Raw genomic sequence first — 23,507 nt, forward strand, 5'->3', positions numbered from 1 at the left:
CTATGGTATGGCGTAATCACTCACCTGCAAGACTGTGGACATACACATGGAAGTAGATCCTCCTGGTGGAAGTAGTACATTATCTGTTTACACATATCTATGATATAGAAAAGTAACACCGTCGTTAACGTAATTACCGTAATATCAAATGTTTTTTATAACCATGCTTACATGAAAATGATTATTGCGATATTTTTACGCAAGCATATTTCAAAAAATTAACCAATCTTAATGAATATGGAGGATTGATAAATGTGTGAAGGGGAGATAGTCTCATCAAGATCACTCCATATGCAGTAATTTCACCTCCAAGTAGCGACGTTACTATGTAACTTGCCTTGTGTTTTGTTGAGAATATGACATCGTGGACCATCCATCTCAGAGGTGTCTATGCATCCGCAGTATTTTAACATGTTTCGCTGAACGCATGCTCTTTGACAATTCTGAGATAAAAATAATGTTATTTTACATTAACTATCGATACATTGTACAGCACATAAAAGTAGGTATAAGTTGGTATCCTTGTGTGAAGAGAAGAGAACATCATCAATTACACCCGTCACTGCTTCTTCCTGTTTTGGTGAATAAATATATCGAGCTTTTCCCAGACAACTGTAGGAATATTACCGTGTGTGTGGGGGGGGGGGGGATAGAAGGATTTAAGTTTTGAAAGCTGTAAAGACAGTCTTTTTGTCATTGATTAAGACAAAATTATTGTGATTATCTTATTGTGATTTTTAATGTGTAAGAAATACAGTGATATCGTCTTCAAAGGCAAAGTTTTATCTTATCGGCTCTGTCTCTGAAACCATTTATTAACTAAAAACAACTTTCAAATGTGACAAAGGATTATAGAAATAAATACTGAAAATCAAGCATTTTACTGCTTTAAGAGATCTAAAGCTTGCTTTTTTAACAACTGTTGGTGGTTTGTCAGAATATATATTCCGTTGCCCCTTTGACTTTTCCGTTTCATCAATATCCGACTACTATACGTTTCTCGTCGAGGATACATGTTATCATTTTTTACGAAAATCTTAATTGCCCTGTGGGATAAATAAATAATATGATAATGTATCTCCTTGAACAGAATGAACTTTTACCCGTTTAGCGTTAACTTGGGATTATAGAACACTTAGCATAGAGAGGCGAATTGAATCTGCGTCTCTGGTACAATTACCGTGTAGAAAATTTTGAATTATTTGATACCAAAGATGTAAAAAACTCGATTATTTCTTACATGTAGCAGAAAGACTATCATGATATCAGACGTCAGATATCAATATAATATTTTCTTATTTCCACGCCGTACTCAACCAACTTCAACCTAACACGATTGGAACTAATTTGGGATAATTGGATCTTCCTATTTTTCAAATTTCTCAAAAATGTTAGGTGCCATATAGCTGAAAGTTGCAATATTACAAATTACTCACAAAAACAAGTGTGTAACTTAAATAGAAAAGCAGATGAGCTTACATTTGCAGATTAAACAATCATCACTTCACCATCCAATTATCCCAAATTAGTTCCAATCGTGTTACCCTCGACCTGTCATATAAAGAGTAAACTATTCCACAATGCGGTTCAAGAAAAATAGCAAATTCATTTCGGTATTAAGACTACTTTAGTTTTAAGTATGTGTATATTAGCCTTTTCTTTGACTTAAAACACTCACGTGTTTGCCGCTCATCAAAATACAGATCAAATGATTTTATCACTGCAATTATCAGAACATTTCAGTCTTCTCATTGATTAAGATATGAATCGGCAACACAGACTGAGAAAGTATACATACCACAACCGAGTACACTTGTCCGTTTAAAGTTTTGTCTAGGTCTTTCTGACTTGTTCCTTCTGTGCAGTTACCATATGGATGAGGCTGTCTCGTCAAAAATTTCTGAAAAATAATTCGACAGATACTTGTAAGAAACATTTGAAGTGATTGGTTTTTTTGGGTGAATAGTGATGACAACGTTCAAAAAGACACAAGTTAGGCTATGCAAATATTAAATTGCAAAGAAAACATGCAGAAGGGAAAATGCAATATCAAATCCGTGAAAGACAGACCATGAAGTGAAGTCACATGTTTCACAAAGAACGAGTACATTGCACTTAGATGTGGGACTTTTTTATACTTGCGTTAAACAATCGTTTTTCTCGTACAGTGTATCTGTCCGATAGACTTTCAATTTGTCAAATTGGCTCTTTCCTACGATACTACTAGCATTTCATCACAGTGATGCCTATGAAAATTCTTAAGGTCTTTTGTTTCGTTTATAGTTACAACATTTTCTTCTCTGAAACTAATCAGCTAAGAGCTGTCAATATTTTTTCTAAGTACTGAAGGACTACCTCTTTGACAAGTTTACGATTTACAGTGAGCTTTGCAAAGTACAAAGGTTTGGGACTTATTTTGCCCTTTTGACCAAAACATGTTAACCTGCCCTCAAGCTTTAGGGTTCTTTTTAAAAATAATTTAATTCCCTCAAATTAGATCATGAAAACGTTCACGCTATTCCTCTTTTTTTCCGGTATCTTGATATTTTTGTATTTTAATCTCGTGTTGTGTAATACTATTCATATACGACATCACAACAGGTCCAATAATCATATCTGTACAAAGTAAAAATAACCACTTTCGTGAGATTTCCTTGAACCACCAATAGTAACGATTTTAATATTGGCAGTTTTAATAACTGGCCTAATTACTTGTCATTGTAACAATGTTTGCTTACTTGCTTTGTTAAAATTTAACGACCAGCGATTGTAAGTTTTTCTTTTTTCCGGTGAAATGATAACGATTGAAAAAAGATTGAAAATTTGACCCGAAGATTCCTTGTGATTTGTCTAGTCATGTAGCTTTGCTCCTGTAATTAATATTTTAGTTTTGAAGTTTTTGTCAGAAGATTAATTGTCTATCTGGTCGAACAAATAATGTAGCAGGCTGGCTTAAAAAATGTATGTGGACTGATCATCATTAAAAACAATCTTTAAGCCTTGTTTACATAACGCAACAAAGCCAAATATAAATTGGATTAAATTGATACGTAAAATACGAGAATTCAATAAATACTAAACGTGCCTGTACAATATCATGATAAGGAAACGTAACTGTGTTCTAAGTAGCATAATTATGAGTTGCGACTACCTCATCTAATATATCCTTTTACATTTCTTCGATGAGATGAAATTAAATCAAAGCAACCTATTAAAAAACGCTTATTGAAGTATGACCACAGATCGTTTTTCAAAAACTGGCACGAATGAACAACTTGATTTAACAACAAAATAATTTTCAACCTGCAAGCAAAATATAGCTCCCGCGAGCGAGTACATGAAAACTGTGACTTTAATGCTCGACCAGAACCATCGCCAATATTTGAAATAGTGACAATTTCAAATATAATAGTTGTAAATAGCAGAAATCAAAATCATCTCTCCAGAGAGTGTAGGTATTTTGAGGAAGCAAAATAAAAAAGATACATGTACAGCTAATGGGACTTTAATAAGGTAATATCGAACCGATGTGACTTAAACGTCATTCTCTCTGCTGGTAGGAAAATAGTACCTCACGTAAACCGATGTGTGTTTCTGTACCGGGCTGGATTGTTATTCCATCCTGAGTGTGTATAGACTCAGAATTTTCTGGTGCTGTTATGGTGACGCGTATTCCAGCCTGCCGTCCGTAGATACTGATGTACTCGTCTTGTTCTGTGAAAAGAGTCAATTTAAGACCATGGCTTTGCCCACTTCGACTGACGTAAAGCGGCTTTTCGTTATTCCGAGATCCTGGGAATGTGTAGCAGTTGCCGTAGCGATCGTCTTGAAACCGGGAAAAATCACTGAAACTCAAATGGTCAATATACTGTCATGAAATATTAGTATGAAATAGAGCGATCGAGATATCTATATATACATACGGCAAATTCTTAGGTGGCAATTTATATAATCCTATATTTGTTTTGCTCTTTTTCGGGGACATTGTATCTGTCGATTGTTGAATGTGCTACAATGCCGAGAGGCAGAGCACCTTCTGTAACTGATAGTTCAGTCTATTTGGACGTCTAAGTCGTCTTTTTGTAACAATAATCATCTCTCTGAGAGTTTTGCATTTTGTCCCATTACATTCTAATATCACTTTATCACTAATATCACTTTACCTTACCACCACATGACTACTTAGACAAGCTAGATACCAGACGATAAGTACACATTTTGCAAGTTTTTCAAATATGATTTACAATGTTAGAGAAGACTCAATATTTTTCGAATATCAAGTGAAAGGATAGTATCATATAATACGAAGTTATGTCATACAATTGGACAAAATACTCTGTCCGTGTAAGTCAGGGTACGGGAAGCTATCCAAGCATTCAGGAAGTACCTGGGAGTGCATTTCTCTTGATTGAAGGTACACATTAAAATTAAATCGTCTGCTTGGTGACCTAATGTCTCTATGTCTTCCGCCTGTAACTTAAGAACTTTCTCAAGGTCGCTGTAGTCTGGGGTTGAACTGAATGTAAGAAAGCCGTTCCAATCGGGCGGATTCTCTCCTTTGACTCGATCGAACCCGCGATCTTTGTAATAACTATTTTTGAAATAATCATATTTATTCATATCCTCCGTTATGGTGAGGAACGGCTCTCTCCAATTTCTAGAAAATACATCTTCGGGTGAAGCCTCTGAAATAAACGAATTACAAAAGCTTGAGACTCAAATTAATCATATTAAGATAAAACCGTTGAAGAAGATGAATTGTTTGGTCCCTCGACAGACTTATTTCGCCATTGAAATCGAATATTCGATGCAGACTACAAGAGTTGATATGTTGACAAAATATTGTAATTGTTACATACCTGATGGTATACAGTCGTCTTCATCACTTGAATCTTCACAGTGCACTATTGTATCGCAGTCTGAGTACAATTCGACGCACTGGCCATCGAAGCACCGAAAACCCTCACAGTTGTATTTCAATGTTTGATTTTCTATGGAATTACAAGAAATACATTGCTTATCGACCAAGTATCTAATCGCGACTTTGCATGGGCGATTCTGACATTTTTTTGAAAGTAAATATTTGTATGTACTCCGAGTCAGTAGCTCTCGAATACGTTCACACATGATGACTGTGCTCTGTCAATGGCAGGGCCACATTTCGTACAATAGTAAAATTGAACAGAGCATCTTCGACTTAGTCTAAAATATTCTTATTATCTTACAACACAGTGTTTTCCTCATTAACTACGTTTGTATTGCTGTAAGGCCCCTAAGTGAGATAAATAACAATTGCCAAAAGAAAAGTTACTGATTTTTTCGGTACCTGCTTCTGTTGTGAGGTCTTCGTTCGAGGGAGATGCAACAGACATAGCGTCGTCATGTAAAAGAGAGAAGCTGAATAGGTCACCTTCTTCGTCACTCGGCATGGTTAGGACATCACTATCGTCACTCGGAAATAACATCTGACTTGTTTCATCACCACTATCAGGAACTGTGGCATTAAAGTGAGGACGGGTTGATGGAGATACACATTGGAAAGAAACGTTTGACTGAACAAATATGAAATTATAAAATATCAATGAATGCTGACATTCTTATTTCATGATATGGCAAACCTTTATTTTCATCAATGTTCACGTAGTTTACATTTGAAAGGGAAAACTACGCAAAGAAAACCTTTTCTGTAAAGAATGAAAACTCGTTTAAGGTAACATTGCATTTAACCAATGCACTTTTTATGGCAATACTTCTCATATCATATATTTTCAAAACACAGAGAATCTAAAGTTTACTATGGTAACAATTGTTTACTCAGGGATGAAGGGGTGCATATTTGAGTTGGAAAATCTCGATTTTGATCTTAATGATAAAGGTGAAAACTTGATGCTACTTTATGAACTTAACATCGCATTTGAATATGTAGACAGAACCGCCAATTTTGTTTTGCCGTGTCTATTTCTGTTCTTAAATGGCGGGGCTCAAACACTGACATTCAAAAAAGTCATTATAAGCAAAATTGAAATGACTCTTATTCAAAATGTAAGAAAATTCTTGTCAAATAAAATTTTCGTTCTGTTTTATACCATTTAAATTAGATAACGTGAAAGATCACAAAATTTGACGAAGCCAAAGTAAGAATGGAATTATGGTTTTTGAAGAAATGTTGAAAACAGGAGAAAAAATGAAGCAAGAAAATTGGGTGATTTGCAAACATTTGTCTAATGTTCCCTTCTTTCTCATCAAAGTAACGACTGCTTGCCACGGTAAAAGGTGAACTAATCAATAGTTTAATCTTTGACGAAAAAGTGAATGGAAATTTGAATCTTTGAGATAATAAGAACTAACAATGTTAAATAATACTATGATAACACAATAATACTATGATGATACATAATTGTGCCCAGTCAACCTTAATCTCTGTACTAGTTAAGTACGTGCTGATTTAAGAAATAAAGCAAAACAAAACAAAATCACATTCTACTGACGTTGTTATGCAAATTATGCAATCAGTAATAAACACTTGAAATACTGTTTCAGCCGCGACTCACACATTGTTGCTAACTATCAGGGATTTTGTGGATGTAGAATTACCATATGGTAAAAGATATTGACATTGAACCGTGATCTAACAGTCAAATGTGTTATTGAGATGCTCGGCAAAAGGGTTTGATACATAATTTGCATGACATCTTTCGATCAGGTTTGAAGAGATGAGTGTATTGTAATTTGCATAAAATCTTACAAACACCTGTGTTTGACAATTTGTGCGTGGGTATCACTGGGTTTTCAATTATGACACCATCAATGGCGTTGAAGGGTGATAGAATCTGGTTTTCAAGATCATAAATGCAATCCATGTGTTTGAAAGAGACTGACGACTCCTAAAGAAGGTTCCTTATTATTAAAGTGTTTTCATTGTAGCTGCCATCATGGGCCAAAGATAACGGCTTCATTGCTCTGCAATTCTGTATAGAGGGCGCTGAACATGATATATATGAAGCGGGGCAATTGTTAAAGTAATCTCATCAGTAGATTAATCAAGGAGAAGGTAATCCAAATGAGGGACCATGAAGGCTAACAGTGAACCATTCCGTTAAGCAAAATATCAAAATTTGTAGCCTTTTCGATCAAATATCCAAAGCGAAAATGCTGTGTTCACTGAGAAACAGATATGTTGAGGAAAGTTTGTGTTTATTAAGGGACTGGACATAATTACAGGGGGGTGGGCCGGTGTTTTTCGAAACACCGCTGAATATGAATATTTTTTTCCCAATACAAAACTAGGTAAATCTGTGCATTTATGTACACCTAATTATTAGTATTAATGTTCATGACTCGACTACAGTGGTTTCAAGTCTATGGTTGTGCAAGAAATTTGTTTTTGGAATTTCACTGAAATGTCCATTCACTATGCATGGCAGCCTATGATGAAACTATGATTTTTTTTTTCCAATACAAAATAGGTAAATCTGTGCATTTATGTACACCTAATTATAAGTATTAATGTTTATGACTAGACTACAGTGGTTTCAAGTCTATGGTTGTGCAAGAAATTTGATTTTGGAATTTCACTGAAATGTCCATTCACTATGCATGGCAGCCTATGATGAAACTATGAATATTTTTTTTTAAATACAAAACAAGGTAAAGCTGTGCATTTATGTACACCTAATTATTAGTATTAATGTTCATGACTAGACTACAGTGGTTTCAAGTCCATGGTTGTGCAAGAAATTTGATTTTGGAATTTCACCGAAATGTTGATTCACTATACATTGTACGCTATGAGGAAACTACAAATAACTCAAAGGTTATCTGATCCTAAATTGTTATTCAAAAGTTGTTAGACCTGAAGCTTACAGTTGTTATTGATGACATTTTGCACTATTCTGAATAGTTTGTATTCTGTCAATGTTCTCAAAAAATGAAAAATGTACATACAGCTTCATGAACATTTGACAGCGACCTATACCCGATGTATTGTCAATGGAGAATGATATCAAATAAGTGATCTCCCAAATTGTTATATAAAGCGTCATTATAGGGGACAGTTTATATGTACAATAGAGGAGTTGGGTAAGTAGAAATCATGACAACTTAATTCAATGTGGCTGCTTGGATCATCAATACATTGCTTATTATACCCTTAAACTTGCGCCCGAAGGGCGCGCCGAAAATGGAAATGACAGAAAATGAAAGTGCCTGAGGAGGTATGTTTTCTTTTTTCAGTATTCCATATTCTTCAATACGTGCACATGCAATTTCAGCTTTGATGCATAAAAAGGTGACCCTCCCCCATAGGCTTGCACAAAATTTTATGACCCTTCAAAAATGCTTGCGCGAAAAATGGCGACCCACCCCCAAAAAACACCGGCCCACCCCCCCCTGTAATTTGTGTCCAGTCCCTTAGACGACCACCTAGTATTTTTCATAGAAAAGAGGGATGTGTATCGAAAATTGAAATCTTCAAATACACGTCAAAACAAACAGTATCTAGACAACAGAACCTGCTTTCCTTCACTTACTTGCGTCGTAATTACAATAATCCGGCTCATCTGACTTGTCCATACAGTCTTGTACTCCATCACATATCCAAAAATCCGGGATACACAGCGTTCCATTATCACAGGAAAAGGTACAATCTGGTAAAAAGAATGTTTTGAAATGTTAATAGTTCAACTGAGGGAAAGAGGGAAAGATTTTCCTCCGCTATTGAGTGTCTTCAAATGTAAATGATATGAGAGAGAGGGGGAGGGAGGGAGGGAGTGAGGGAGGGAGAGGGAGAGAGACTCTCCTTCTTTTACATTCTAATTACACTGTTGAAATCAATGTAAATGGTCACTGGTCTACCATACATGAGCAAAAATTACTCTAACTGTATCAAATTTCCCCTTATAAGCCTTCAGAATGTAATGTGTCACCTTAAAGGTATACAGTCACCTGTAATCTAAATATGCCCATATATGGTCAAAAGGGCGTTCCTTGGTATTCAAAATGCCCATGTGAGGGCGCTGTTTTTAAAAGGCGGCCACCCGCTTAAAATCTGTGATTGGTTAGATTTTCCCTTTCCATGGTAACTGTGACAAAATTGGGACAGGTGACAGTATACCTTTATATCATGATCAGCTTTAAATTGCAGCTACATAACATCCACATTTCCTGTTGTAAAATGGATAGCCGCAGTTCGAAAGCTCAATTGACCTTCGCTGGTATCAAAGGCGGCAAATGTTGCGGAAGGTAGCAAAGCTGATTGTTGAGAGTGGTATAGCATCATTCAAGATGAAAAAACTGAATATTCCCTTACTTTGCTGACACCTGTCTGGTTCATCTGTGTTGTCTGTGCAGTCTGGTAGCAGATCACACACCCAATGTTCAGGAATACATTTTGTTCCATTGTCGCAGGAGAATGTAGGGCATTCTAGACACAGAACAGGAATAAATGTGCAAAATTGTGTTAAGTTGTAAATCTTCCTAGTGCTTGAAGATAACAATTGTGAAAAATGTCACCGCCTCTAAGCTTTGTGTTAACGATCAGAGGGGGTACATTAAAGTGAGAATAGAATCGAAGCGAGTAAAACCCAGGCACTCAACACTTTAACAGGATAGTTTTCTGTTCTTGTGTATACGGCTAATTATTTTAATTTAAAAAGTAGATATCGAAACGAAAACTTCTATCTGTTAGGTTTGAAACATTTATATTTCTACAATTACATATATATGCAGATCAATTTTATATTAACTGTGTGAATGTGATATATTCTTAGGCTGTCCCTACTACGACATCCCATGTACTGTAGAAGAAGTGGATGTTACGAGATATGGCTTGAGGCATGCAAAGGCTATGCTAATTATGCTGTTCACCTTTGACCCCTTACTTCCTTGTAAGCGGGAGTTCGCCATTTTGAGGCTTGAATAAAACACACGTTACGGAACATGGTGTCAGGAGTGGGCGATTTGGTGTATTTAGAAGCCACTAGATCGTACCAGAGCAACACATCACGAAGCCTAACGACCCAAAGAAGCTTTCCAGAAGCCTGATTCGTTAGTAAGTGAGCTGTACTGTGTGTTAGAACAAAAAAAAACAAAATTCGTCGATCGAATTTTGCGCACTATAGTTGAAACACGTGCGCATTGAACAAAGATGGCGGCTAGTAACTTTCCCGTCCCATCGGCCATGGACATGAAAGGCGATCTCGTACAGAACTGGTCTTTTTTCCGTTCACAATGGGAAGACAATGAAATAGCTACGTCTCTGCAGACGAAAGATGAGACTATAAGAGTAGCCACACTGCGTTCTATTATGGGCAAGGATTGCCTTAGAGTGTATAAACACTTAGATATGACGGACGAACATAAGAAAAAGGTAACGAAAATCTTAGACGCACTGGAGAAGAATTTCGAACCGACTAGAAATGTGATATACGAAAGGTATGTTTTCAACACCTGTGATCAAGAAAACTCAGAGACTGTTGAACAGTATGTAACCAAATTACGACAGCTAGCTGACACATGCAAATTTGGTGCTATCAAAGATGAATTGATAAGAGACAGAATTGTACTGGGCACAAAAGACAATGCTGCCAGAGCCAGAATGCTAAGAGAATCCAAGCTGGAACTCAACCTGGCCATCGAGATGTGCCGTAGCAGTGAAGTCACACAAATGCAACTGAGGAAAATAAGTGGTACAAATTCAGAAGAGCAGATAGTAAACTATGCAACAAAGTCAAAACAACAGCCTAGAAAAAAGCAAAGTGCTTCCAAACATGGTACTTTTCAAGCTGAACAGAAGAAAAAAGAGCCAAGAAAATGCAGATACTGTGGAGGAAAACATGTGATAGATAAAGCCATCTGTCCAGCTTATGGTGAAACATGCAAACTGTGCAAGAAGAAAAACCACTTCGCAAAAGTCTGCAAACTGAGGCGACATGATCGTGATCAACGTGATAGCGAGCGACATAGAGTACATCTAGTGAATGAGCAAAATGATTACTCAACTGACGAGTCAGCCCTACACATAGAACATTATGTAGGAGCAGTCAAAGCTACTGGAAAGCAGTGGTTTGTAACACTGAATCTGACCACCAATACTGAAGACAGCTACCCACTAAATTGTCAGCTAGACAGTGGAGCAACATGCAATATGATCAGCTACAGAGACTACTGCAGAATTACCCAAGATGGAGATCCTCAGCTGCAGCCTAGCAAAGTGAAATTAAGACTGTATGGAGGTACAACCATATATCCAAAGGGACAGTGTGACTTGAAATGCCTCTACAGAGGTAACACATACAGCCTGACATTTCAGGTGGCCGACTCCATGCAGAAACCCCTGCTATCAGCGGAGACATGTGAGCGACTGCATCTACTCACTGTAAATGTAGAACAGCTAGTTAATACAATACAGGTTGACAACACAAGACAAAGCAGAGCACTGCCTGAACAACAACAAAACAATAATGACTTGATGACTGAAGAACAAGTACTCACAGAGTATGCTGATGTTTTTCATGGTCTGAGATGTCTACCCGGAGAATACCACTTCGAAATTGATGAAACTGTAAAACCAGTACGACACCAACCACGAAGAGTTCCAGCCCCAATGAGAGCAGAACTGAAGGCAAAACTTGAATCACTAGAGAAACAGAAAGTGATAGCCAAAGTTACCACTCCTACTGACTGGATCAGCAGTATGGTTGCAGTCAAGAAACCTGGTAAACTACGAGTCTGCTTAGATCCGAGTGATCTAAACAGGGCATTGAAACGATCACACTATCCAATGCCTACTATTGAAGAAGCGTTGCCAAGACTCACCAACGCCAAAGTGTTCACTGTATTGGATGCCAAGGATGGATTTTGGCAAGTCAAGTTAGATGAAAAGAGTAGCTATCTAACAACCTTCTGGACACCATTTGGGCGCTACCGTTGGTTGAGGATGCCATTTGGTATTAATAGTGCACCAGAAGAGTTTCAAAGAAGGCAACATGAAGTATTAGAATCGTTACCAGGTGCAGAAGTGATAGTAGACGACATCTTAGTATACGGCTGTGGAGACACAAAGGAAGAAGCAGATAGAGATCATGATGAGAACCTGAAGAAAGTTCTAAATCGTGCTAGAGAAGTCAATCTAAAGCTTAACAAGAATAAGCTCAAACTCAGACTCACTGCAGTGCCATACATGGGGCATTTGTTGACATCAGAAGGTCTTAAACCAGACCCAGAAAAGGTTCGAGCGATACTAGAAATGCAGAACCCCACTGATGTACAAGGAGTACAGCGATTTGTAGGATTTGTGAATTATCTCGCAAAATTCCTGCCACACTTATCCGAAGTATGCGAGCCCCTTCGGAGACTTACAGACAAGGACGCACTATGGGCATGGCAACAGCATCATGATGAAGCAGTAACACAAGTAAAGAGGCTTGTCACTAATGCTCCAGTACTACGGTACTACGATGTCAAAGAAGAAACCACAATACAATGCGATGCAAGTGAAACCGGATTAGGAGCGGTATTGCTGCAGAAGGGCCAGCCGGTAGCGTTTGCATCCAGGTCACTAACACAGACAGAACAACGCTATGCCCAAATTGAAAAGGAATGCCTGGCGATTGTATTCTCATGTGAGAGATTTGATCAGTACATATTGGGACGTGATATGGTCACCGTGCACTCAGATCACCGACCCCTGGAAATCATCTTCAAAAAGCCATTGCTGTCTGCTCCGAAGCGGCTACAGCGCATGTTACTACGATTACAGAAATACAATATCGATGTCCACTACAAGAGAGGAAAGGAAATGTATATCGCAGATTTCCTTTCTCGAGCATCACTTCCAACCAGGGAAATACACAATGATACTCCCAAGTATGCGATATTTAGCATCAAGCAAGAGTCAAAGTACATCACTGAAATTGAGAACATCAATGCAGCAGAGTACTTGAATGTCACTGACCAAAGAATACAGCAGATACAGAAACACACACAGCAGGATGAAACCCTGCAGGTGCTGAAAACCACAGTACTTGCAGGATGGCCAGAGCTGAAAGAAGAAGCTCCTATTGCCATCAGAGAATACTGGCAATATAGAGACGAGATCACGGTGCAAAATGGTATCTTGTATAAGGGTCCCAGAGTCATCATTCCCAAGGTAATGCGTCCAGAGATGTTAGCTCGAGTACATTCCAGCCACCTTGGAATTGGCTTATGTCTTCGTAAGGCCCGTGATACTATCTTTTGGCCGCGCATGAGTGAAGAAATAAAGGATGCCATTGGTCAATGCACCACCTGCAATGAATATACACAGCAGAATCAGCAGAGAGAACCACTCATGACTCATGAGATACCAGACAGACCATGGAGCAGAGTTGCTATGGACTTATTCCAGTACCATGGCGCAGACTACCTAGTCATTGTGGACTATTACTCAGACTTTTGGGAAATAGACCGCATAACAAACACTACAGCAGCAACCATCGTCAACTGCTGCAAAATACAATTCAGCCGACATGGGGTGCCAGATGTTGTTATGTCTGACAATGGCCCACAATTTGATTGTGCAGAATTCCGAAGTTTTGCGCAAGACTGGGAATTCCAGTTGGTTACATCATCACCTTACCACAGCCAGTCGAATGGTAAAATTGAAGCAGCAGTCAAAATTGCGAAACGGCTACTCAAGAAAGCACAGAAAGATGAGAAAGATCCATGGAAAGCATTTCTTGATTGGAGGAATACACCAACGGAAGGGATGCAGAGCAGCCCCGTACAGCGCCTTATGTCACGCCGCACACGCACATTATTGCCAACTGCAAACCAACTTCTTCAACCCAAAGTTGTAGAGGGAGTTACAGAGGGGATCAAGCATCGCAGAAAAAAATCCAAACTATACTATGACAAACATGCAAAGGAATTTCCAGAGCTACAACTAGGCCAAACAGTACGGATGAAGCCACTACCGACTGACAGAGAAAAGAAATGGCGCATGGGAACCTGCCTCGCACAAGTCGCTCCTCGCTCATACCATGTCGACATCGATGGTCAAGTGTATCGTCGTTAACGTAAATTACTACGAGCAACAAAGGAAAAGATGCCACCAACAGGCGAAAAGGACGCCATACAGTGTGAATCTCCAACTACAAAGCGTCATCCATCATCAACACAGGATTCTCGGCCAGATGGTGTGAATACAACACCTGACAACAGCAATGGGAATACTGCTCCAGATATATCATCAGCACCTACACAACGCACACGTACAAGGGTTGTTAACCCCCCAGCACGTTTCAAAGATTTTGTGCTAAAGTAGCTTTACTGACCCTTGACTGTAGTGTTAGGCAGTTATGCATGCAGAATAGAAGCTAGGGCATTATCGTGGAACGAACGAACGAAAAAAAAATCTATACATGAACCCTAGATCAACGACTTGTTTGTTAAATCTGATTTCTTGTTCTGGATTTGTTGAATTGTTGTTTCGTTTTTTTATGAAAAGGGGGATGTTACGAGATATGGCTTGAGGCATGCAAAGGCTATGCTAATTATGCTGTTCACCTTTGACCCCCTACTTCCTTGTAAGCGGGAGTTCGCCATTTTGAGGCTTGAATAAAACACACGTTACGGAACAGTGGATACTATGAAAATTAATCGGGAAAGAAGATCGATAAGAAACTCACTTAACAAAGCAAAGAATAGGTGTTTATTATTTACTCCTTAAATACGGCTGGCATCCCTGGGAAATATTGTTTCGGGTTTGGTAACAATTTACTCTCCGTGAATACGTTACTTTCGTTGTTCATTTACTTAAGTCAGTGATATGTGTACATTTATTCTTCAGTGCGATATTTAAAGCAAATTTACACCTCCCATTGCTGAGATTATACGCAGGTTGCTAGGACTGGGATAGACTCTCCACAGTCGCTGTGCCTTGTGTTGTTCGCGCCGCGATAGGCCTGCATTCGAAGGCTATACGCTGTGCAGCGTTAGAAGACGCGCTGCCAGACACACAGCGACTTTCGGTTCTTGCAAGGACATGAATATTCATAAGGATAATGACGTCAAAAGAAACACCAAGCTAACTGGGCGGAGAGAATATTATACTAGTACCTAGTAGACCTATATACGCGGTATGTTTATATTTGTCATTTGCAATTTTATTTGGCCATGGTACTTCTTACTTGTTTTTGATCGACGGATGCGTGCAGTTCTGTAAAGTACCCGGCTCAGGCAGAAATCCGACCGGTAGCTTGCAAGAACGTCCAGACCCTGGGATTCGCGTCGCGTCTCTGGACGGCGTGCACGAGTTCCAACTGATTGACAGGGAAGAAAGCGAATCGCAGGGTCTCTGCCAGACTAGGACTGGGAATAATAGAATCTCACTCCCCCAAGGACCTGGGATCAGATTCTCGCACGAGTTGGGGATAGTTTGTCTCACACGGGCCGCAGGCGAGTGTGAGACAAAATATCCCCTACGAGTGTGAGAAATCTGATCCCAGATCTTTGGTGTGTGAGATTCTTTTTCTCACATGACCACGAAATGCATGAAATTCACTTTGGAAACATTGAATGTTCAACTGTATCAGAGACTATCTACTTCGTGGCCATCTAGCATTCCATGTCACTAACGCGAACTCCGTTGCGAGTTCCATTGCCGATACTTCAACAACTGCTAAGGACGAAATGTCCTACAGAAAAAAGTACCAGGTGGTTTATGTTCACCAGTTATTTGGAAAATTCGGCCGTCTTTTGTGAGTGTATCACCGACGACGTACAACATTATCCAAAATCGTGGCAACTCTGTCGTCTGTCACCGTACTCTGACATGCTTACTTTTTAGTTTCAGTCCGTGTGTTACTCATCGTGCCATTGGATAATATTTTGCGCCTGGAACGAAAGGCTTTTTATCATCCAATAAGAGCTTGTGTACTTTCTGCAATGTGGGTAAAGAGGCTTGTTGAAAGCAAAGGGGAGATCTGGACCATTCTGCCCTGGTCACTTTTTCAATTAGATCAGACAACAGATTTGTTACAACAATTTACTTTGTGGAGAGCTGTTCCAGATCACATCAAGTCACTGCTACCAGAGTTTTATGTTAATGTTATAGATGCATGGTACAAAATTAATTGTAAGAATAAGACATTAATTATTTACGGCTCGGGTGGTCAGAGAGATATAGATGCTTTTATGCAATACAGACGATTGAATATGACTATGCTGTAGTCACTGGCAAGTCAAAAATTACTCTTGATAATTTGAAAGGCAAGACACTTTATTTGAATCTTATTCAGCAACACTTATGTAAAACCTCAAGGAGTCTTCAAAAATGGTGTAACAATTTAAATGACACAGCCAGAAACAGTAACAGTCATAGCAGCATCTGGAAACAAGTTTACAGTGTAACCAATGTGACAAAACTGAGAGAATTTCAATGGAAACTTCTTCTACGTGTATTGCCATGCAACAAATATTTATATTTTGGAAATTGAAAGACTCTATGTACTGTCCTCTTTGTCATCAAGTTGACTCCTTAGAACATAGATTTTTATATTGTAACATTGCTGAAAGATGTTGGGAAAAGATTGAAAATGTAATTTGTAGATTTATTGGAGAAAGGGTGAAAATCACACCATCAATGAAAATTTTTGGTGACCCCATTGAAAACATGGTCATCCCCAGACATTGTAATACGGTTATGCAACTTCTAATTTTATTAGGAAAATGGTGCATACATAAATACTGGATATCAGAAACAAATATTCCAATTGGAATTTTACTTAAAAAGAATTTACTGTACGTTACAATATAGAAAAGACATTGAGTACTAGACCTGATGTAATGAAAATTTACGAGAGAATTCACAACCTTTTGTAAATTCTTTATGTGACCTTCTACCGTAATACATTAATGTAACTCTGCAATCACTTGATTTTTGTTTATAATAAAAGAGAAAAGAAAGAGCTCGTGTACTATATACTGCAGAGTATGGGATCGATTTTTCCCACACTGGTGATCCCACACTCCCAATGGCCAGGAATGTGAGAAAACTATGTGCACTCATCTTGGTCACGTGAAGAATAGTTTTTAAATGTTTAATACGCCAAAATAACCTTTCCATGAAGCACAGTCTTGAAGTTACAAGCCTATCAAGTAACGTGTATTAGGTATACTTCTCTTTAAGTTAGTACGTACCTCGAAATTGCGATATTTCAATTTTGGCTTAAACTTTACCTGATGAAACTTTGCACAGCTCCTTTTCCGAAATCAAGAATAGAAATCAGGAGTCATCGAGCACTGAAAATGTGGTATTAAAGAATCAAATTTTTAACTATTCACAGACAAAAACAGTATGGTAAAAGTTGAAAGTTCGAATATCTGTGTACCTTAAGGCAGAATGCACCTCGGGGACAGATATTCCGACTCTCAAATTTCTACAATTGTTTTTCTGATATACCACTTGTGGCCTTCATTTTAAAGCTCTTGGAGAAAGAAAACCTTTCACCGTCTTAGTTTTTAGAAAATACAATATTTAATTTTTACCCCATAGACTTAACACAGGAAAGCCGGCAAATTTGAATTTCACGTATCGGTAAATCTTGAGTTATTTGTTTCTCTTGTTCCAAAATTTGCCCGATGACCCCATATTTTTATTCTTGATTTTGAAAGAGAATGTTTGGAAGATTTCTTAAGTAAAGTTTGAGCAAAAGTTTAAGTCTTTCACTTTCGAGGCGCATACTACCTTAAAGGCTACTGTAGGTCGATGCCATTGACCAATCACAATGGTTTTGATGTGGGGCGTTTGCATGAATGTCGAGTGTGCGCGTTCGTAAATAAACTAATAAGATTGTGTTTAACTTTAATTAATACACATTCCCATTCTGTTTCAACTACACTGTTTCAACCGTATTGTATGAAAACGGCTCTTACCACAGTCTCTTTCATCAGAGCCATCGGCACAGTCTTCATAGTTGTCACATTGATACCATGCCGGAAAACAGACTCCATCGTCACATGTAAATTGATCATAACTTCCGCACGCACCTTTTCACAAGACATGGAACCAGAAATGTTAGAGATAAATAATGTAATTTCCAAAGAGACAAAAGTTGTAATGTTTGGTTTAATTCGCATACCTTGTGGTTAGGTTATTTCTCTAGAAAGGTTACACACACTCAACAATAGAGTAACAATTACGTACCATAGTCAGGCTCATTGCCTATTTCTGAAATATCCTCACAGTTTTGTTGTTCATCAGAGCCGTCGAGACAGTCTGGGTAACCATCGCAAACCCAGTAAATTGGAATACATCCTTCCTGACAGGGAAAATCTTCCTCTGCACATATGGTATTTCCATCAGCTGATGATGAAGTCAAAGTTTTAATTTAATCGATGTAATTAGATAAATAAAACTAATTTTTCAAGTGTTTGTCGGCGCATAGAGAGAGATAGTGTTAAAGTGGATACAGTAAGCTTTAAGGACGCACGTTTTTACCATTTTTATCTCGGAAGAATTGTCTTCTTTTAAATCGTCCTTTTGCCTGTCGTGGGAAATAAATGTGTCTTGCTTAGTATTTATAGCCGATGGATTGTGAGCGCTTCCCAAAGTGATATGGTATATCTCTTCCTCCCAAAATCATTACACGCGTCAGACTCCATCTTCCATATAAATCACAGGATTTGTTCATGGATATATAGTACATCATTTCCCAGGACACAGGATAGGCTTCTCTTATAAAGATCCTTATGATTACTTTACATGAATTCCTTTGTTAAAATGAACACGTAGCCGTCCGGTGCGCGTCATTAATCCAACATTAATTACTGTGAACCACTCATCATCTTTAGATAATGGTTAAAAGGGATTTTGAGCCGCCTAATCAAGAAAAACCTTTTTGACCAGAGCATTATTTGAAATTTCAAATTTGATATTTCTGATTTTTGAATAAACGCCATTATTGTGCAAAATATCAATATTTCTCGACAAAGCATAACACTTATGGACCGCCCTGTTAGAAATGAAGTGCAAGGATTGGTCAACTCAGACACTTGCACCAGGACGGTTGCATCTTCGACTGTATTACCTGACTATTTGACTCCTTCATTCACTATTATTCCATTTTTTTATTGATTTCTGTGTTATTGTATTTATTTGATGACTTCCCTGGAATTTGTATTAGTCCATTTAATTTTTCGCTATTTTACAAAAAGACCATACTGTATATGCAACTTATCTTTTACAAATTTTAAATGTGTCTTTTCTTTTCCTGGATTCTATGAGGTGAGATAAAGATTCGAACTATTTTCAAAATAACATGGATCTATTGAATTTGTTGGATAGAAGAAATGAAATCTGGTCGTTTTATTTCCTGTTTGCTGGCAAGTGTCTGTGGTTTGTCGAGACATTTGAATTTAATTCTGAAAGGCCATTTGCAAGTTAGAATTACCTTGACAACCGTCTTCGTCCGATTGATCCTGGCAGTCGGGATATCCATCACACAAATATGACAATGGAATGCATGTTCTACCACCATCGCACGTATGACCCAGGCAATTTGCTCCAGAACCTTGATAAGCTAGGCCGTTGAAAAAAAGGCATTTGAAATACTCTTGCCCCTTTTTCAGTAAACATAAAGGGACAAAGTCAGCCATTTTTTATGAATTTAGTATGATACGAGATTCGACTTATGTTCGACTTATAAATGAAACCATCGCGAAAATGAATTGATGGTCATGACCATTAATTCATTTTCGCGAAAATGAATTGATGGTCATGACCATTAATTCATTTTCGCGATGTTTTCATTTAATTTGTCTAAAATCGGAGTCGAATATATGCATGGTCACCCTTTCATTCAGTATCTTTCAACACATCTAACAATATAATTCTTAAAAAATGCTCGACTTTGTTCCTTTAATGTCTGGTACGATTAAAAAATTTGATGGCATCAATATTTGATGTAACCAAGTGTTTGTACACTCTTGAAGACGATAAACACTATAGTACAGGTTGCAATATGGTGCCATTTGACGAGTTCAGCTAGCGAGAAATAGTTATTTTTTTCTATACACAAGTGACGAAATCTTACAATCACATGACCACTCATCGCTGCCATCCGTACAGTCTTCCTGGCCGTCGCAAACCTTCCCTTTGTCAATGCAACCTCCTTTCGATTGGCAGTGAAATTCACGGGGTTTACACTCTGTTGGGAAATATAATTATTACATAGACTTCAGGAGGCAATATATCCAAATACCAGGAACTTTTTTCACCATGTCATACAAAAATATAACAAGACAAAGAGAACCAGAAGATAACATGTAAACATAATATGAATGTTTACAGTTCAGCTTCAAATTCGACATCAAGTTGACATTCGGCCAACACTTTGTTGTGTGCAGCATTTTAATGAGCCGGTTAAATCAATACAAATTTTCGCATGGATTGATAAGGTATCGTTGATATGTATCATTCAAAAATTAGAAGAAACCTGTTAATCAATTTTAAGAGCATCAATAGCACGATGCAGGCATGACCCTCTGAAAAGAAATTTATGTTTCTCTTTCACACGACGAAAACATATCAGTTACTATCATAAAGTGTTATACAACCATACCAGTGTTCTAATACATATTTCAACAGCTTTGTAGTATCTCCCTCTGTACCTCTGTGACTGTGAAATAGGTTATTGCACGGTTTGACGCTCAACGATTGAGTGTATGACATATGATGGGAACACCAAATTGTCATGTGGAAACATTTTCATTGAAATTTGACAAGTTGCTAGATGCCTTTATTATCTCAGAACATCAGATACCAAGTATATATTTGTACTTACGACAGTTGTCTTCATCTGCGCCATCATAGCAATGAGATTTACGATCACATTCGTATTTTTTCGAGATGCAAAATCCAAAGTCACTGCCATTGATACATTTAAACTGGTTTTCACCACAGTTCCCTGAAAAAAATTAAAAGCAAACTATGAATGGCGTCAGTGTCATTTTCAAAAATTCGATCTCATCAACATGCTAATTAAATGACGCAATGTCAAAATACCTGGTTTAAGGTGAAGTACTACGAATTACGTCAAAATTAAGTTGTGGTGTCATTTTCTTGAAACTTTGCACAAATATTCTTGGAATTTGTGCAAGTGCAAAATGAAATAAAAAAATGGGGGTAACCACGCTCGTTTCCATGGAAACGGACGTTAAAATGGCGTCGTTAGAAATAAATAAATATGATATAATTCACTGAAACTAAAGAAAGCAATTATAAAAAGCTTAGCAAATGAGTAATTTTAATAAATGCCAAGACTTAAGATCCATATCTATTGAATGTATAGTTTTCATGATGTTTGTAAAGAAATTTTTACATAAGTATCGATTACAAAATGACGATATCGAAATTATATCACTACATAATTTTCGAACTTTCTTCCTGACGCTCTGAATGGTGTCATTTTGACCAAACTTGGCGAATAAAATCCTGACATAATACCATTTTGTTTACACTTTTAATAAAAGGGTGTCACCACGCTACTTTTTACAATATCTCCAGGTGAATGGGTAATATGCGCCATGTAAATGGGAGAGAAATTTTAATTTTGTCGCTCATATTGAATAAAAACCAGCTTCCTAGGGGGTCAAAATATGACAAGGTTATAGGTCACATGTATTTCTAAGAGACTGGGTCAAAAAATTAGGTAAAAGCGCAATTTCAACAATGACAGGTGATGTTAAATACATGAGCAACAAAATAACCCATTTGCGGCAGGCTGGAGTTAAATTTGCGCAGAAACGTTCTAAAGCGTGTGCGCGTCCGAATTCGTCGCACTTAACCTTAACTGGTATCTGTCGATTGTCTGTAACGGGACTCTTGGAGCGCATGACAGCTTGTTCTTCGCAAACGGTCATAAATGGCATTCGTAATGAGCAACGTTGATTTCTTAACTTGTTATCGTTAAAATATGTTGACTTAGTTGCCAATCGCTGGCAGGTTTTTAGTTTATGTCCACCAGTTTTCATAACATAGCTTTTATGCAGTTCTATATTTAAGTTTTCAGAGATTAGAACACTATGCCCCGTGAAATCGTCAGAGTCTGTTGTTGTAGTTGTTGTCGTTGCTTCTGTTGATGTTGTTACCATAATTGGTGATTTTGTGGTTGTTGTTGTTGTTGTTGTTGTTGTTGTTGTTTATGATCATAATGTTAAAATGAATCTATAACAGCAAACTTCATGTTTCAAACAGTTTCATCAAATAATACGCTTGCACAAAGACCAGTTTCTTGACAAAAGACTGGCTCAAACGCTTCTAACTGCGGTATTATATAAACTGAAAGACCGGCAACAGAGAATATCTTAAGCTATTTGATAGAGAATAAATGTTTGTACAAACTGATGGATTAATTCCTTATTCGTGAGGTGAACTTAAAATCCAGACTAGGATCGTGTAATTGGTGCCCATGTTGTACGTGCAGTACATTCGCCGTAGAAATGTAGACAGTGCTCTCTTGCGATAAACGTCGAAATATCAAGGATATCACAGGTTCCAGGCTTTCCCAAAGTACGCTCACAACTTCCGATTCAACATGTCGAATAATAAAAAAGACGTCCACTCTCCACTAACGATATCACAAGGGGTAATTTTGGCTTCACGGATAAGCTTACTATTGACATTAAAATTTGATTGCCTTTGATCCGCAGAAAATGTTCTGAGGATACATCCAAACATACGTTTTTACATACAACATTTCCGTTTCAAAGGATGTAACTGAGAATCTATTGCACAAATTCAAAGCCGTTGCCTGAACAAACTACCAGAAGGCAGATCTTAGGATTCGAGTAATTTACATACATTTACATATTGGCAGTGTGGAAACTTCCGGAGGGGCATTTGCCCCCTCTCCCCAAAGCAAGCTAAGGCCCTGAAATTAGAGCAAAATGTACAGAAAAGATGGCGAGTACGCCGAGCGGCATTGTCAAAGCGCACGTCACCAGGTCACATGACGACTATACTCGCAGTTTCGAAACAATATACCAGATATCGAAATAGGAATATCGGGATATCGAAGCGAAGTGACGTTTTACCCATGCTAACATGGCAATTTTACAAATTTCTTTCGCCTCTTCCTTCTCCTGTTTAGCTAAGATGACCCTACAATCAACTCTCCTCGAACCATTACCCCTTCCATGGGATTTGATGTATTTCCAATGAAGAAAGTCCTGTAGTGGTGAACTGATTCTTTAAGATGAATTCTTTCCTTGCCAAGTCATACTTAGTCACTGTAAATAATTCCTCTTTGCAAACTCTTCTTAACTCACCCTTACTTTACAGTTTACGCCTACAGTATCGTAAAAGCACACATTAAGCGAGCAGTGTCATCATTGCGTATCACATGTATGCTATTTTAGGCATTCAACTTAGGCTCACATCTGACAGAGCAAACATGAAACTCATACTTTTACCTTTGAGACTGATATTTGGGCGTAATCTCTGAAAAACGTAGTTCATCACTGCAGCT

General features: G+C 37.9%; 1 protein-coding gene across 1 annotated transcript; it reads right to left on the reverse strand.

Annotated features, from left to right (window-relative positions):
* On the reverse strand, window positions 1-22,189 carry LOC139126585 (sortilin-related receptor-like). The gene is made up of 15 exons (XM_070692653.1): window positions 22,129-22,189; window positions 20,823-20,945; window positions 20,073-20,186; window positions 19,431-19,559; window positions 18,185-18,343; window positions 17,914-18,027; window positions 9,308-9,421; window positions 8,529-8,645; window positions 5,327-5,494; window positions 4,860-4,991; window positions 4,388-4,685; window positions 3,572-3,845; window positions 1,799-1,900; window positions 338-443; window positions 1-62 (listed from the first exon to the last, which is right to left on the reverse strand). Exons 1-15 carry the CDS (start codon window positions 22,187-22,189, stop codon window positions 1-3), a joined length of 2,073 nt encoding a protein of 690 aa, XP_070548754.1.
* Window positions 22,190-23,507: the final 1,318 nt, after the last annotated feature.

This window comes from Ptychodera flava, unplaced genomic scaffold (assembly GCF_041260155.1).
Source record: "Ptychodera flava strain L36383 unplaced genomic scaffold, AS_Pfla_20210202 Scaffold_103__1_contigs__length_275955_pilon, whole genome shotgun sequence".
Classification (NCBI taxonomy): Eukaryota; Metazoa; Hemichordata; class Enteropneusta; family Ptychoderidae; genus Ptychodera; species Ptychodera flava.

Bases quoted from the DNA above. Each gene is read 5' to 3' on its own strand.
- LOC139126585 (XM_070692653.1), bottom strand. From the start codon at position 22,189: ATGATCATAAACAACAACAACAACAACAACAACAACAACAACCACAAA. The intron at 20,946-22,128 runs GTAACAACATCA...AATTTTTTTCAG, and splicing joins CCACAAAATCACCAATTATG to GGAACTGTGGTGAAAACCAG. The intron at 8,646-9,307 runs GTAAGGGAATAT...TCTTTTTACCAG, and splicing joins ACCAGACAGGTGTCAGCAAA to ATTGTACCTTTTCCTGTGAT.